This window comes from Hemitrygon akajei, chromosome 3, assembly GCF_048418815.1.
Source record: "Hemitrygon akajei chromosome 3, sHemAka1.3, whole genome shotgun sequence".
In the NCBI taxonomy this organism is placed as follows: domain Eukaryota; kingdom Metazoa; phylum Chordata; class Chondrichthyes; order Myliobatiformes; family Dasyatidae; genus Hemitrygon; species Hemitrygon akajei.
Window position 1 is genome coordinate 168,607,545 of NC_133126.1, and position 12,764 is coordinate 168,620,308.

At 38.8% G+C, this 12,764-nt stretch overlaps 1 protein-coding gene across 2 annotated transcripts in view; it reads left to right on the top strand.

Annotated features, from left to right (window-relative positions):
* The window catches only part of rnpepl1 (arginyl aminopeptidase like 1), a 60,348-nt gene extending 56,493 nt beyond the window's left edge, over nucleotides 1–3,855 (top strand). For both annotated transcript variants that reach the window (XM_073041262.1, XM_073041263.1), the window contains exon 11: nucleotides 533–3,855. In XM_073041262.1, the coding sequence (XP_072897363.1) occupies nucleotides 533–769 (237 nt within the window). In that variant the 3' untranslated portion in view covers nucleotides 770–3,855. The remainder of the gene's footprint in view (nucleotides 1–532) is intronic.
* The last annotated feature ends 8,909 nt before the right edge of the window (nucleotides 3,856–12,764 follow it).

Here is a 12,764-nt window from a genome sequence, read left to right on the forward strand (position 1 = left end):
CACAGGGAGAATTTGTATTTACTGAGAAATAACCTTTATTGTCTCAAATAAAAGGCACTCATGGGTCTCCATCCCATTGGCTCAAGGTCACCTGACCTACCGAAGTCACCTTACTGGCTCTAGTCCAGGGCAACAATCAATGTTGTTCTATGATTTCTGCCCCCTAGCCTTGTATATTTATGTTGTTCAACTCTGACTGGTCCAAACCAGTCAAACTAGGTGGCCCACACACTGGGTTTAATGAGATTACAGATTGCTGTAAAATTTTCTTCAGAATCTGCTCTGTACATCCACTTTCCTCTTTCCCTTTAAGATCCTCAGGGGCTACCTAACAATCTTTTCGTTTTTTTTAAGCAGCGGTTAATTATTAAGTACTAGGTAACAAAAAAACTTACTTAATGTTTTCAGTTAATACTGTGAACTGCTGGTACTAAAAGCTGAAATTTATTTCCAATGTATGCAAATGTATTGTCTTTGTATTTAATGTGATAAAAAAGGAGCCCACCAACTTCTTGTGTTACATCTTTTCTAGACCTCACGAATGTATACTGGTCCTTTATATGAGGATCTGTGTGCTGGAACCATGAAGGCTATTGCCATGGAGACATTTTACCTGACACAGAACAGGCTGCATGTAAACTTGAGGAGAGCAATCCAACAGATTTTTGCACACAGTGCTAACCCTGCTGCTGTTATGACACTGCTTGAAGATAAACCATCAGATACGACCAACCCCATCTCACTCAGGGATGTGAATGTCTCCGCGTAGCTGATCAAACCGTGCTTTTGTAAAATGGATATAACTAAATATTTGTGATTTCCTAATTCAGTCATTTTTCACAGGATATATGTTGGTTAACATAAGGACCTCTTCTGGAGAATGGAGAAGCCTAAGCCAGCATTCCAAAAATGTTTCATGCAAAAAAATAATATTTGTTGAAAGATTGGCCACAGTGTAGAAACCTTGTCACTCTTGTATTGTTAGATACACATGTAAATTGTAGATTCTAGAACCATAGTTTGAGGATCATTCTTCTTAATCCAAACACTTGAACTCTTTAGCTAGAAGAGCTGCTTGGAAGATAAAGATATTTCCTCAACTCCGACAGAATAGTTGACGCAGTACAGAACTGTTGGTGCTAAAGAAGTAATCAGGAAACAAGGTGAGGCCAAATGGTTGGTTTTAATAAAAGTTTAAATAGTATTGGTTGGTGCTGTTGAGCTGGTTGCACCATGCCTACTATCTATTAAATGGAACAGGAATTACCAGAAAGGATTTCTAATGAACACATCTGTATAAAGAATGTGAAGTCTCATTTTTGCCAATGTAGAACGTATGACTTTGTTTAATTCACATGGGTTTTATAGTGCAAATTTGATTTGGTTTTTAGCTAGTACAGGCTTTGTTAGCAATAACATTTTACTCAAGGCAAAGTTTGTAGGTTCTTTAAGTTATTGTAAAGTTGTTTCTTCCTGGGTTTTCTAAGTTAAGTCTGTAAAAATTGAGCTTTTAAATTCATTACACATATTTCAGATACTCTTGCCCTCATGCAGTCAAAGTTATCAATGTGAAGTTAATGACAACAGATTTCATATCTAGGTTGTTTCAGAACATTTTTTAATCTAAATTCTTCCCATATTTTCTATAAATAATTTAAGATGAGTTTTCCTTTGCCTTTACAATAGATAATGAATGGAAATTAGTCAACTTTTCTACTGTTGTATTTTCCACTTCACATTCTTATAGAATATTTTTTTCTCCAAAATTTATTGCTAGGGGTATTTCTGAGAAAGTAAGTGGCTTCTGAATTCTTAGAGTTCACTTGTGGTTGTTTGGAATTGTAAACTGAGATGGAATAAGGAACATGTTTATTTTATCCAAGTTAGTGATTGTTAGTGTATTATAAGGAGAAGTACAATCAGGGTGATAGTCTGTTTTAAAAAGGAACATCATGACTTGTGTTTCAATTAATCATTTAAGTTTTAATCCACAGGACAAGCTTCCCTTTTAATGTGCTTCTTGCACTGCGGACTTAAGATACTTAATCTTCCATCCATGTGCTTTTCTTTTTTTCAATTCCATTGTATTTCTGTTTAAAGTATAACAATTTTAGACAACAAAATTTGTTGGTAAACAGACCTGAGGTGCAATGGAATAATATTTGAGTTCAATTTTGATTGCTGACTTCACTGACTGCTCATTTAAAGTTCCCAGATGTGGTTCAAGGCTACAATGGTGGGATATTATGCAGTTGGTAATGGTTAATGCCACATTAACTTGGTGGTCCTGACTATTCTCTAGTTTCTGATTTTTTTTGTTCCTGACTGTAGTCCTACAATTTGAATAGAGTGTTTCTGATTCTCAATTTGAAGATGTGCTATGTGCTCTGCCTTGGAAATGTTGGAATCAGCAGGTAGTTCATTGAACAAAATCCAATTGTGAAGATCATATGAAGAAATGTGTAACTTTCCAACACTGGAAGCACATCATCAAAAATTGAATTATCTGATGGATTTTTTAAACCTTTTTTCTGCTTTCTGTTCAAATGTGTTTTGAAAGCATACGCAAAAAAAATGTTAAGGGGCCAACGACTGTGTAATGGATTTGCACAAAACTTTGTGACTGTACCTTTCTCAGGAAGTGCAACCACTGGTGCCTTTCTCAACAGTATTCAACTGATTTATGGTCCATAAGCTTCTGTCCCTTTTAACAGAAGTCTTATTAGTAAAATGAAATAAAACACTTCCTCAGAAAATATATCATTAATTTGTTTACAAAAATATTTTGTAAGTCAGAACTATTTTATTATGTCCCGAATAATACACTTAGTAACAAAATATGGTTTAGCTTTGTTTTTATAAATTGCAGTGTTTTTCACAGTGTCAGATGTCATGAGTCACAGATAATTTTTTTCCCCGAGACCGAAGAAGCTATTTGCCAAACAGCTTGTGTGGAGAATGTAGTTTTCAGATTTATGCGGTTTTTTTAAATAACAATCACTGATAATGAACCTACACTAAAAAAATTTTTTTAAAAAAGGATTAGAAGATCCAAAAAAAACACATCTACCCAAAATATTGTAACACTGACTTGGTGTGGTTTTCCAGCGTTTTCTGTTCTAACTTCAAATTTACAGCACTGGGTTTTGTATTTGTATTAATGAAACTGTCTTTGTATAAAACAACTAAAAAATTTTGAAATGTTCTTATGCCTGCAATATTTTAAACTGAACTTTACACTTGATAAGAAAGGGCAGATGATTATCCAATCAAGTGCTGATTTGGTGAAAAATATGAATGTGGACAAAATTAAACAAAGTAACTATTGATTTATTGGGTGAATTGGATAATGCCAGTACAGTATTTAAATGTATGAACAGATTGGTTTGATCCCTCTTCCTGCTTTAACAATGTTACAAGGACGGGTTCAAATATTTGTCTATGCACAGGTGAAGTAATAGTGTAGATTGAGAAATGATTGTTTTGACTACGAAGTAATAAAACAGCTTTTGGGACTGAACCTGCTTACCAAGGCATTGAAAAAGCCTGCAACTAAAGCTAAGTACTTGAAAAGTAATTTTTGGGAATATGTAAAAAAAAACTTTGTTAGTGTTAGATTTAATTGTGTAAGCAAAGCTAAGTTTTTTTTAAAACTGGATTACCTTGTTTTGGAAATGAAAGTTCAGAAAAAGTGAAACATTATGCAATGGGCTCTATATCTGAACAGTAGAGACTATAAACATGTATGCATTAAATGTCAAAATTCTGTATATTGGACAATTTAATATAGTAATTGATTTTTTTGTTTGTGTTTTACATGCTTATGTCAATATATATGTATATACTCTTTCTGGACTTGGAGAAAGTTGGATGTGTTTTCTTACACTTGTGTTCTATTCATTTTGCACTACACAGATCTGCAAGTTTCATTTAAAGAAAAGGTTTAAAAATTGTTTCTCTGTGTGTTGAAAACTTCTGTAGTCTTTTACAGTGGTTGAGGTTTTGTTTGTGTTTTTGTATTTCCCCTAAAATCAATGTATTCTATTATTTAATAACAGTTTAATACCAGGAGGGGAGTACAATGGGCAACTAATTATTTAGTATGTATTTAGTTCTAGTGACCAAAGGCACATTTTGTTCCTTTAGTTTATTTTCCTGCCACAGTATAATGGCATTAACTGAGGACTGCCCCTGTCTCTTTTCATGTGTTAACTGGGTATGCTTCAAAAAGATCCTCTTTGTACTGGCCTCTTATTGTAAACTTGAGAAATTCTGCAAATGCTGGAAATCCAAAGCAACACACAAAATGCTGGAGGAACTCAGCAGGTCAGGCAGCATCTATAAACAGTTGATGGTTGGGGCGAAGACCCTTCTTCAAGATTCATTGCAAGTTACCTTGTGCAAAGTTGCACAATGATACCATCACCATCTCAACTTTCTGAAAATGATTTAGAGATTATTGAAAACCTAACGGCAATCAAATTCCTGTCATTGGATTAATTATCCTCATGGCCTTCATTGCTGCAGTAACTAATGTGTAGTACTATTAAACCCAACACTTAATTCTTTAACCAAATAATTATATTTAATATATTACCAGAATAATTTTAGTAGTTTCAAATCATGATCCAGTGTTGCAGTTGAGACACAGAAAACTCATTTATAACTTACTTTGTGTTACCAAACCATTTATTTATGGGATTGAAATAAGTACCTGAAAAGTGTTGCAACTATTTTATTTTCTATATCGAATATTGTTTATTCTTACTTAAACTTACATAGAAAAATAAAATAGAAAGAACTTGCAAAAAAATTAAAAATCTAAGCAATTTGACAAATTTTAGTCTGTTGCATAGTTCTACTAAACTGAAGCTTGAGCTATTATTAAAACGTGAAAATTCACAAATTTGTGAAAATGGAAGTCAACAGTTACAATGTTTTGTTGAATTGAAGACAAGGCCGAAGAATAGGTTTTGGCAATGTCTCATCAGAATTAGATTTAATGTCACCAGCGTACGTCACGAAATTTGTTAACTTTACTACAGCAGCACAGTGAATTCATGATAAATATAGAGAAAAGAAATGGAGTTACAGTAAATATATATATTAGACCATAAGATATAGGAGCAGAAGTAGGCCATTCAGCCCATTGAGTGTGCCATCATTCAATCATGGGCTGATCCAATTCTTCCAGTCATCCCCACTCCCCTGCCTTCTCCCCATTCCCTTTGATGCCCTGGCTAATCTCTGCCGTCAATGCACCCAAAGACGGCCTCCAAAGCTACTCATGGCAACAAATTCCACAGGTTTACCACCGTCTGACTGAAGTAATTTCTCCGCATCTCAGTTCTAAACGGACGTCCTTCAATCCTGAAGTTGTGCTCTCTTGTCCTAGACTCCCCTACCATGGGAAATAACTTTGCTACATCTAATCTGTTCAGGCCTTTTAACGTTTGGAATGTTTCTATGATATTCTCCCTCATTCTCCTGAACACCAGGGAATATAGCCCAAGAACTGCCAGATGTTCCTCATATGGCAAGTCTTTCATTCTTGGAATCATTCTCGTGAATCTTCTCTGAACCCTCTCCAATGTCAGTATATTCTTTCTAAAATAAGGAGGCCAAAACTGCACACAATACTCCAAATGTGGTCTCACGAGTGCCTTATAGAGCCTCAACATCACATCCCTGCTTTTATATTCTATACCTCTAGAAATGAATGCCAACATTGCATTCACCTTCTTCACCACTGACTCAACCTGGAGGTTAACCTTTAGGTTATCTTGCACAAGGACGCCCAAATCCCTTTGCATCTCTGCATTTTGAATTCTCTCCCCATCTAAATAATAGTCTGCCCATTTATTTCTTCCACCAAAATGCATGACCATACACTTTCCAACATTGTATTTCATTTGTCACTTTGCCCATTCCCATAAACTATCCAAGCCTCCCTGAAGTCTTTCTTTTTCCTCAACACTACCCGCTCCTTCACTTATCTTTGTATCATCAGCAAATTTAGCCACAAATCCATTAATGCCATAGTCCAAATCATTGACATACATTGTAAAAAAAAAACAGCGGTTTCAACACCGACCCCTGGGGAGCTCCACTGGTAACCAACAGCCAGCCAGGATACAATCCCTTTATTCCCACCTTTTGTTTTCTGATGATCAGCCAATGCTAGTAACTTCCCTGTAATTCCTTTATCTTGCTAAGCAGCCTCATGTGCAGCACCTTGTTAAAAGCCTTCTGAAAATCCAAGTACACCATATCTACTGTATCCCCTTTGTCTACCCTCCTTGTAATTTCCTCAAAAAATTGCAGTAGTTTAGACAGGCAGAATTTTCCTTTCAGGAAACCACGCAGGCTTTGGCCTATCTTGTCATGTGTCTCCAGGTACTCCATAATCTCCTCCCTATCAATTGATTTGAACAACTTCCCAACCACTGATGTCAGGCTAACAGGTCTATAGTTTCCTTTCTGCTGCTTCCCACCCTTCTTAAATAGCAGAGTAACATTTGCAATTTTCCAGTCATCCAATACAATGGCAAAATCTATCGATTCTTGAAAGATCATTGTTAATGCCTCTGAAATATTTCCAGCTACTTCCTTCAGAGCTCGAGAGAGCATTCTATCATGTCCAGGAGCTTTATCTGGACCATTAAGCTTCCTGAGCACCTTCTCATTTGTAATTTATACTGCAGGTGTCTTCCACTGTGAAGACTGATGCAAAATACGCATTCAGTTCCTTTGCCATCTCGGTGTCTCTCATTACAATATCTCCAGCGTCACTTTCTATTGGTCCTGTATCTACCCTCAACTCTCTTTTACCCTTTATATACTTAAAAAAACTTTTAGTATCATCTTTGATATTAGTTGCCAGCTTCCTTTCATAATTCATCATTTCCTTCCTAATGACCTCCTTAGTTTCCTTCTGCAAGTTTTTAAAAGCTTCCCAATCCTCTATCTTGCCACTAGCTTTGGCTTCCTTGTATGCCCTCTCTTTTACTTTTCCTTTGGCTCTGTCCACAGTTGTCAGCCACGGCAGTGAATTTCCATTCAAACATTTCTTATTTGTAACATATCTGTCTTGCACTTCCCTCATTTTTCACAGAAACTCCAGCCATTGCTGCTCTGCTGTCCTTCCTGCTAGTGTCCCTTTCCAGTCAACTTTGTCCAGTTCCCCTCTCATGCGATTGTAATTTATTTTATTCCACTGAAATACCAACACATGGGAATTCAGTTTATCCTTCTCAAATTTAAAATTCAACTCGATGATATTGTGATCACTGTTCTCTAAGAGTTCCTTTATCCTAAGCTCTCTTATCACCTCCGGATCATTGCACAACACCCAATCCAGCACAGCAACTCCCCTCGTGGGATCAACAACAAGCTGTTCTAAAAAGCCGTCCCTTAGACATTCTACAGATTGTCTCTCTTGAGGTCCAGTGCTTGACTGGTTTTCCCAATCCACTTTCATGTTAAAATCCCCAACGATTATCATGACATTGCCCTTCAGAAATGCCTTTGATATATATGTTTTTTAAATAGTTAAGTTGAAATAAGTAGTGCAAAATAACAAATAAAAAAGCAGTGAAGTAATGTCCATTTAGAAATTGGATGACAGAGGGAAAAAAGCTGTTCCTGATTTGCTGAGAGTGTGCTTTCAGGCTTCTGTACTTCCTGTTCTTAACAGTATGAAGAGGGCACGTCCGAGCAAGTGGGGATCCTTAAAGATGGATGCCGCCCTCCTAAAGCACTACTCCTTGAAGATGTCTTGGATACCCATGATACAGCTGACTAATTTTGCAAATTTCTGCAACTTATTTCAATCTTGTGCAGTAACTCTCCCCAACACCCCATACCAGATGGTGATGCAGCCAGTCAGGATGCTCTCCACATTTCAAGTGTGTTGACAACTTAAATCTCCTCAAACTCCTAATGAAATATAGCCGCTGTCTTGCCTTCTTTATAGCTGCATCTATATGTTACATCCAGGTTAGGTCCTCGAAAACTTGAAATTGCTCATTCTCTCCACTTCTGATCTTGATAAGGATTGGTGAGTGTTCCCTTATCTTACCCTTTCTGAAATCCACTGTCAGTTTTTTGGTCTTGCTGACATTGAGTGCAAGGTTGTTGCCGCGACACTCCTTACCTAACTGGAGTATCTCATTCCTGTGTGCCCTTTTGACACCATCTGAAATTCTGCCAATAATGGTTGTATCATCGGCAAATTCATAGTGCCATTTGTGTTATGCCTAACCACACTCTTGCAAGTATTTCTCACCTCTTCAAACTTTGAATTTATACAGAATTAGATGAGTTTGTCTTTTCACTTCTGAGCTCAGCTTCAAGACAGTACAACTGGAATACTGTATCATTACAAAAGTACTAAAAAAAAGCTTAGGTGAATAAACTCCCAACTTGTAAAGATACCTCACAAACTCATTATCTAGATATCAGTGTTCTGAAGTAGGGTTTTGATCCAAACCGTTGACAGTTCCTTTCCTCCCACAGACACTGTTTAACCCTCTGAGTTCTATCAGCAGATTGTTGCTCACTATCTGGAAGATTTGTCACCAAGTCAAATAAAGAGACATTAAAGCAATTTTTTTAAAAAGTCATAGTAACAGGTAAAAAGATTGTATGTCTGAAAAGGAGAAAGAGAAATTTAAGAGGGAATTCCAGTGGTGGACTACTTAAAAATTTGTATATCCTTGAAGACAGGTTTGGAGCACAGACATGTAAGGTTTTAAAGCTAAAGGCAAGTACAAGTGTATCTCAAGAGAGGATATGAAAGAGTTGTTTGTAATTGAGATGATGCTTACCTGGGAGCTACTGGAGGCCAGAAAGCAAAGAGTTGATGGTTTTCATGCAAAATCTGTTTCTCAGTTTTACCCCTTTAAAATAAAATCAGAATCTTCTGGAAATGCATACAAACATAGAAAACCTACAGCACTATACAGGCCCGTTTGCCCACAAAGCTGTGCCAAACATGTCCTTACCTTAGAAATTACCTAGGGTTACCCATGGCCCTCTTTTTTTCTGAGCTCCATGTACGTATCCAAGACCCTATCGTATCTGCCTCCACCACGGCTGCTGACAGCCCATTCCACGCACTCACCACTCTCTGCATAAAAAGACTTACCCCTGACATCTCCTCTGTACCTACTTCCAAGCACCTTAAAACTGTGCCCTCTCGTGCTAGTCATTTCAGCCCTGGGGGAAAAGCCTCTGACTATCCACATGATCAATGGCTTTCATTATCTTATACGCAGGGTTGTTTTCCATTTCCAGGTTTTCAATGGATTCCTCATTATTCTCTGATTTTTAGTAGCTCCCTTGCTCCATTTTAATACAATATTTATTGACCTTAAGGGTGAATCTTTGTTAAGTCTTTCTAATCCCTGATCCAACAAATATTTGCAGATTTCACTAATCATAGAGTGGCGTCTGGGGGAAAAAGATGGAATGTCTTTCTCTAAGTTTGTGACTTTTTCATTCCTCTGCAACAGAAACAGTGAGACATCTGCAGTCTATTACCTTGGACTTTCAAGAGTCAAGATTGGTTAATTTTCAATACTCAAGTGTGAAGGAAACAAAATAATTGTTACTCTGGATCCAATGCACACAAAAATAACAAGATAAAGAACACCAATAAAAAGACATAAGGTAGCTTATGTACACTGATTGTATCTTCATAAAGTGATGCTCGGCAGAGGAGTGTCTGTACATAAGGTGACTGACAGGAAATGATAAAAGTATGGTGGTTGGGGTGTGGAGGGGTGGGTTAGTGGATGTAGGTGATTCGCTGTACTACTTGGGGAAAGTAACTTTTTAATTCTGGTGACCCTGGTATGGATGCTACTTAGCCTCCTCCCTGATGGTAGTGGGACAAACAGTCCACAAACCAAGTGGGTGGGATCCTTCATGATGTCACTCGCCTTCTTCCTTCACTTTTCTCTCATTGATGGCAGGTAGGTTGGTGCTGGTGATGCATTGGACACACCATTGTAGAGCCTTCCTGTCTTTTGCAGTGCAGTTTCCGTACCATGCAGTGACGCAACTTGTTAGGATGATCTCTACTGCACATCTGCAGAATGACTTGAGTACGGATGTGCATAGTGCAGCTCTCTTCAGCCTCCTCACAAAGTAGAGGCATTGGTGTGCTTTCGCAATTGTGTAGAGTGTGTTCTGGGACCATGAGAGGTTGTCAGAGATGTGCACTCCCAGGAGTTTGAAACACCTTGCAGTTTCCATTGGTGTAAAAAGGGGTGTGAACAGTGCAAATTCTGAAGTCTCTTTTGTCCTGTTGACATTGAGGAAGGGGTTATTTGCCTGGCACCAGGCCTTGAGCTCTTCCACCTCCTCTCTGTAGGTCGTCTCAACGTTGTTGGTGATGAGCCCCACCATTATTGTGTCATTGGCAAACTTCACAATGTGATTACTTGGGTGTTTTGCCATGCAGTCATGTGAGCAGAGTTCATAGCAATGGGCTCAGCACACACCCCTGGGGAAGGTGTGGGGAGTGGGCGTTGGGGAGTAGGAGTTTGTTCACCAAGGTCTGTGGGACGGCAATGTTGAATGCCAAACTGAAATCCAGAAACAGACTTTTTCAAAGATTGGGCCATTGCTCTTGTAAGATATTGAGAACTTGCTGCACATTTGAAGCTGCAGATCTTTAGATCAGATCCCTTTCCTTCCCCAGGTGGAGGTAAAAATTAAATCCTAACCTGCTGGGACTGCACTCACTGTAATCATGTTTGGAACACCCATGCAATCTTGGCAGTTCCCGACCTGCTCATCTCTTCAGTGGGGCTTTGCTGACTGTAAATACCATGTTGGTTCAAAGTTGAGCGCCTGGCCAAGTGGTTAAGGCATCTAGTGATCTGAAGGTCGCTAGTTCGAGCCCCAGGTAAGGCAGTGTGTTGTGTCCTTGAGCAAGGCACTTAACCACACATTGCTCTGCGATGACACTGGTGCCAAGCTGTATTAGCCCTTGCCCTTCCCTTGGGCAACATCGGTGGCGTGGAGAGGGGAGACTGTTGGTCTCCCATACAACCCTGCCTAGGTCTGCGCCCTGGAAACTTTCCAAGGTGCAAATCCATGGTCTCTCAAGACTAACGGAGTTCAGTGGCAGTGCCACACACTTAGGGTGTGTCTTTGCTCCTTGAACTTTCACCATAATTACCTTGGTCAAAGTACAACAAATGGATTCATTTTTGTGGATTCATATTTATGGAGATGAATAGCTGTAACTGAATTAACCGTTAACTGTTAATTGCTGTACAAATGTTTTTAATTGGGTTTTACTTCTTAATAGAATTCATTGTTATTAGTTTTTGAACGAGCATTTATAATCTCAGACTAGACTCTAGAGTGTTTCAGTGGTTCAGTCCAGATGAGTGGTCCCAAGCACTGATCATCTTCAGTGTGGTCTCATCCACACTGACCATTTTCCTTCACAGATGCTGCCTGGCCCACTGAGTTCTTCCGGAAGTTCCCCCCCCCCCCCCCCCCCATTCCAGTATCCGGAGTCCTTATGTTGCTGAGATGTGTATGAGCTATTTGTTAGAATGTTTTTGTGTTTCAGCTATTTTTGTGATTAAGAATTTCAAGCGTTTCCTGCAAGTGATATGTAATCTATATGCCTGGCTCTGCTTAAGTAGAAAGGTTGGCTATCTTTGATCAAAATGAATGGTACTTAAAATTGAAAGTTCAAAGTAAATTTATTATCGAAGTACATATACAGCCCTGAGATTCGTTTTACTGTGGGAATTAACAATAAATCCAAGAAACACAATAGAATTCAATGAAAACGCACCCACCAGGACAGAAAGTGTGCAGAAGGCAACAAACTGTAAATACAGAAGTAAATAAACAAACAAATAAGCAATAAATGCCAAGAACATGAAACGAAGAGTCCTTGAAAGTGAATCCATACTTTGTGGGAACGTTTCAGTGATGGAGCGAGTGAAGTTATCCTCGAGAGCGGATGGTTGGGGGGTAGTAACTGTTCCTAGACCAGGTGGTGCGGGTCCAGAGGCTCCTGTACCTCCTTCCTGGTGGCAGCAGTGAGAAGGGTGCATGACCTGAGTGTTAGGCCCCCCACCCCCCGATGACCGATGCTGCTTTCTTGTGATAGCGCTCTGTGTAGATGTGCTCATTGATGGGGAGGGCTTTAACGAATATGGATGGGCCATAACCACTACCTTTTGCAGGATTTTTCGTTCAAGAATTGTTGTTTACATACCAGGCCGTGCTGCAACCAATCAACATACTCTACATCACTTACCTATAGAAGTTTATCAATGTTGTAGATGTCATGACAAATCTTCCTAAACTATTAAGGAAGTAGCGGCGCTTTCTTCGTAATTCCTCTTACATGCTGGGCCCAGCCAGGGCAGACCCTCTTGAAATGATAACACAGATGAATTAAATGTCGTTGTCCTCTCCACCTCTGATCCCGCGATAAAGACTGGTTTCCTCCTGAAGTCAATAATCAACTCCTTGATCTTGCTGACACTGAGTGAGAGGTTGTCCTTATGGTACCACTCAGCCAGATTGTCAATCTCCCTCCTATATGCTGATTCGTCATCACCTTTGATCCGGCCGATTAAATTGCCACTAGTGAATCCTTTAAAATGAAATATAAATTTGGGACTTGAGTTGCTCAGAAGTTCTGCGTAGTCATCTCCCTGCTACTTGTGGCATTCCGCTGAGCACAAGCTAGCTGCCATATTTTCTAAATTACAGAAAATACC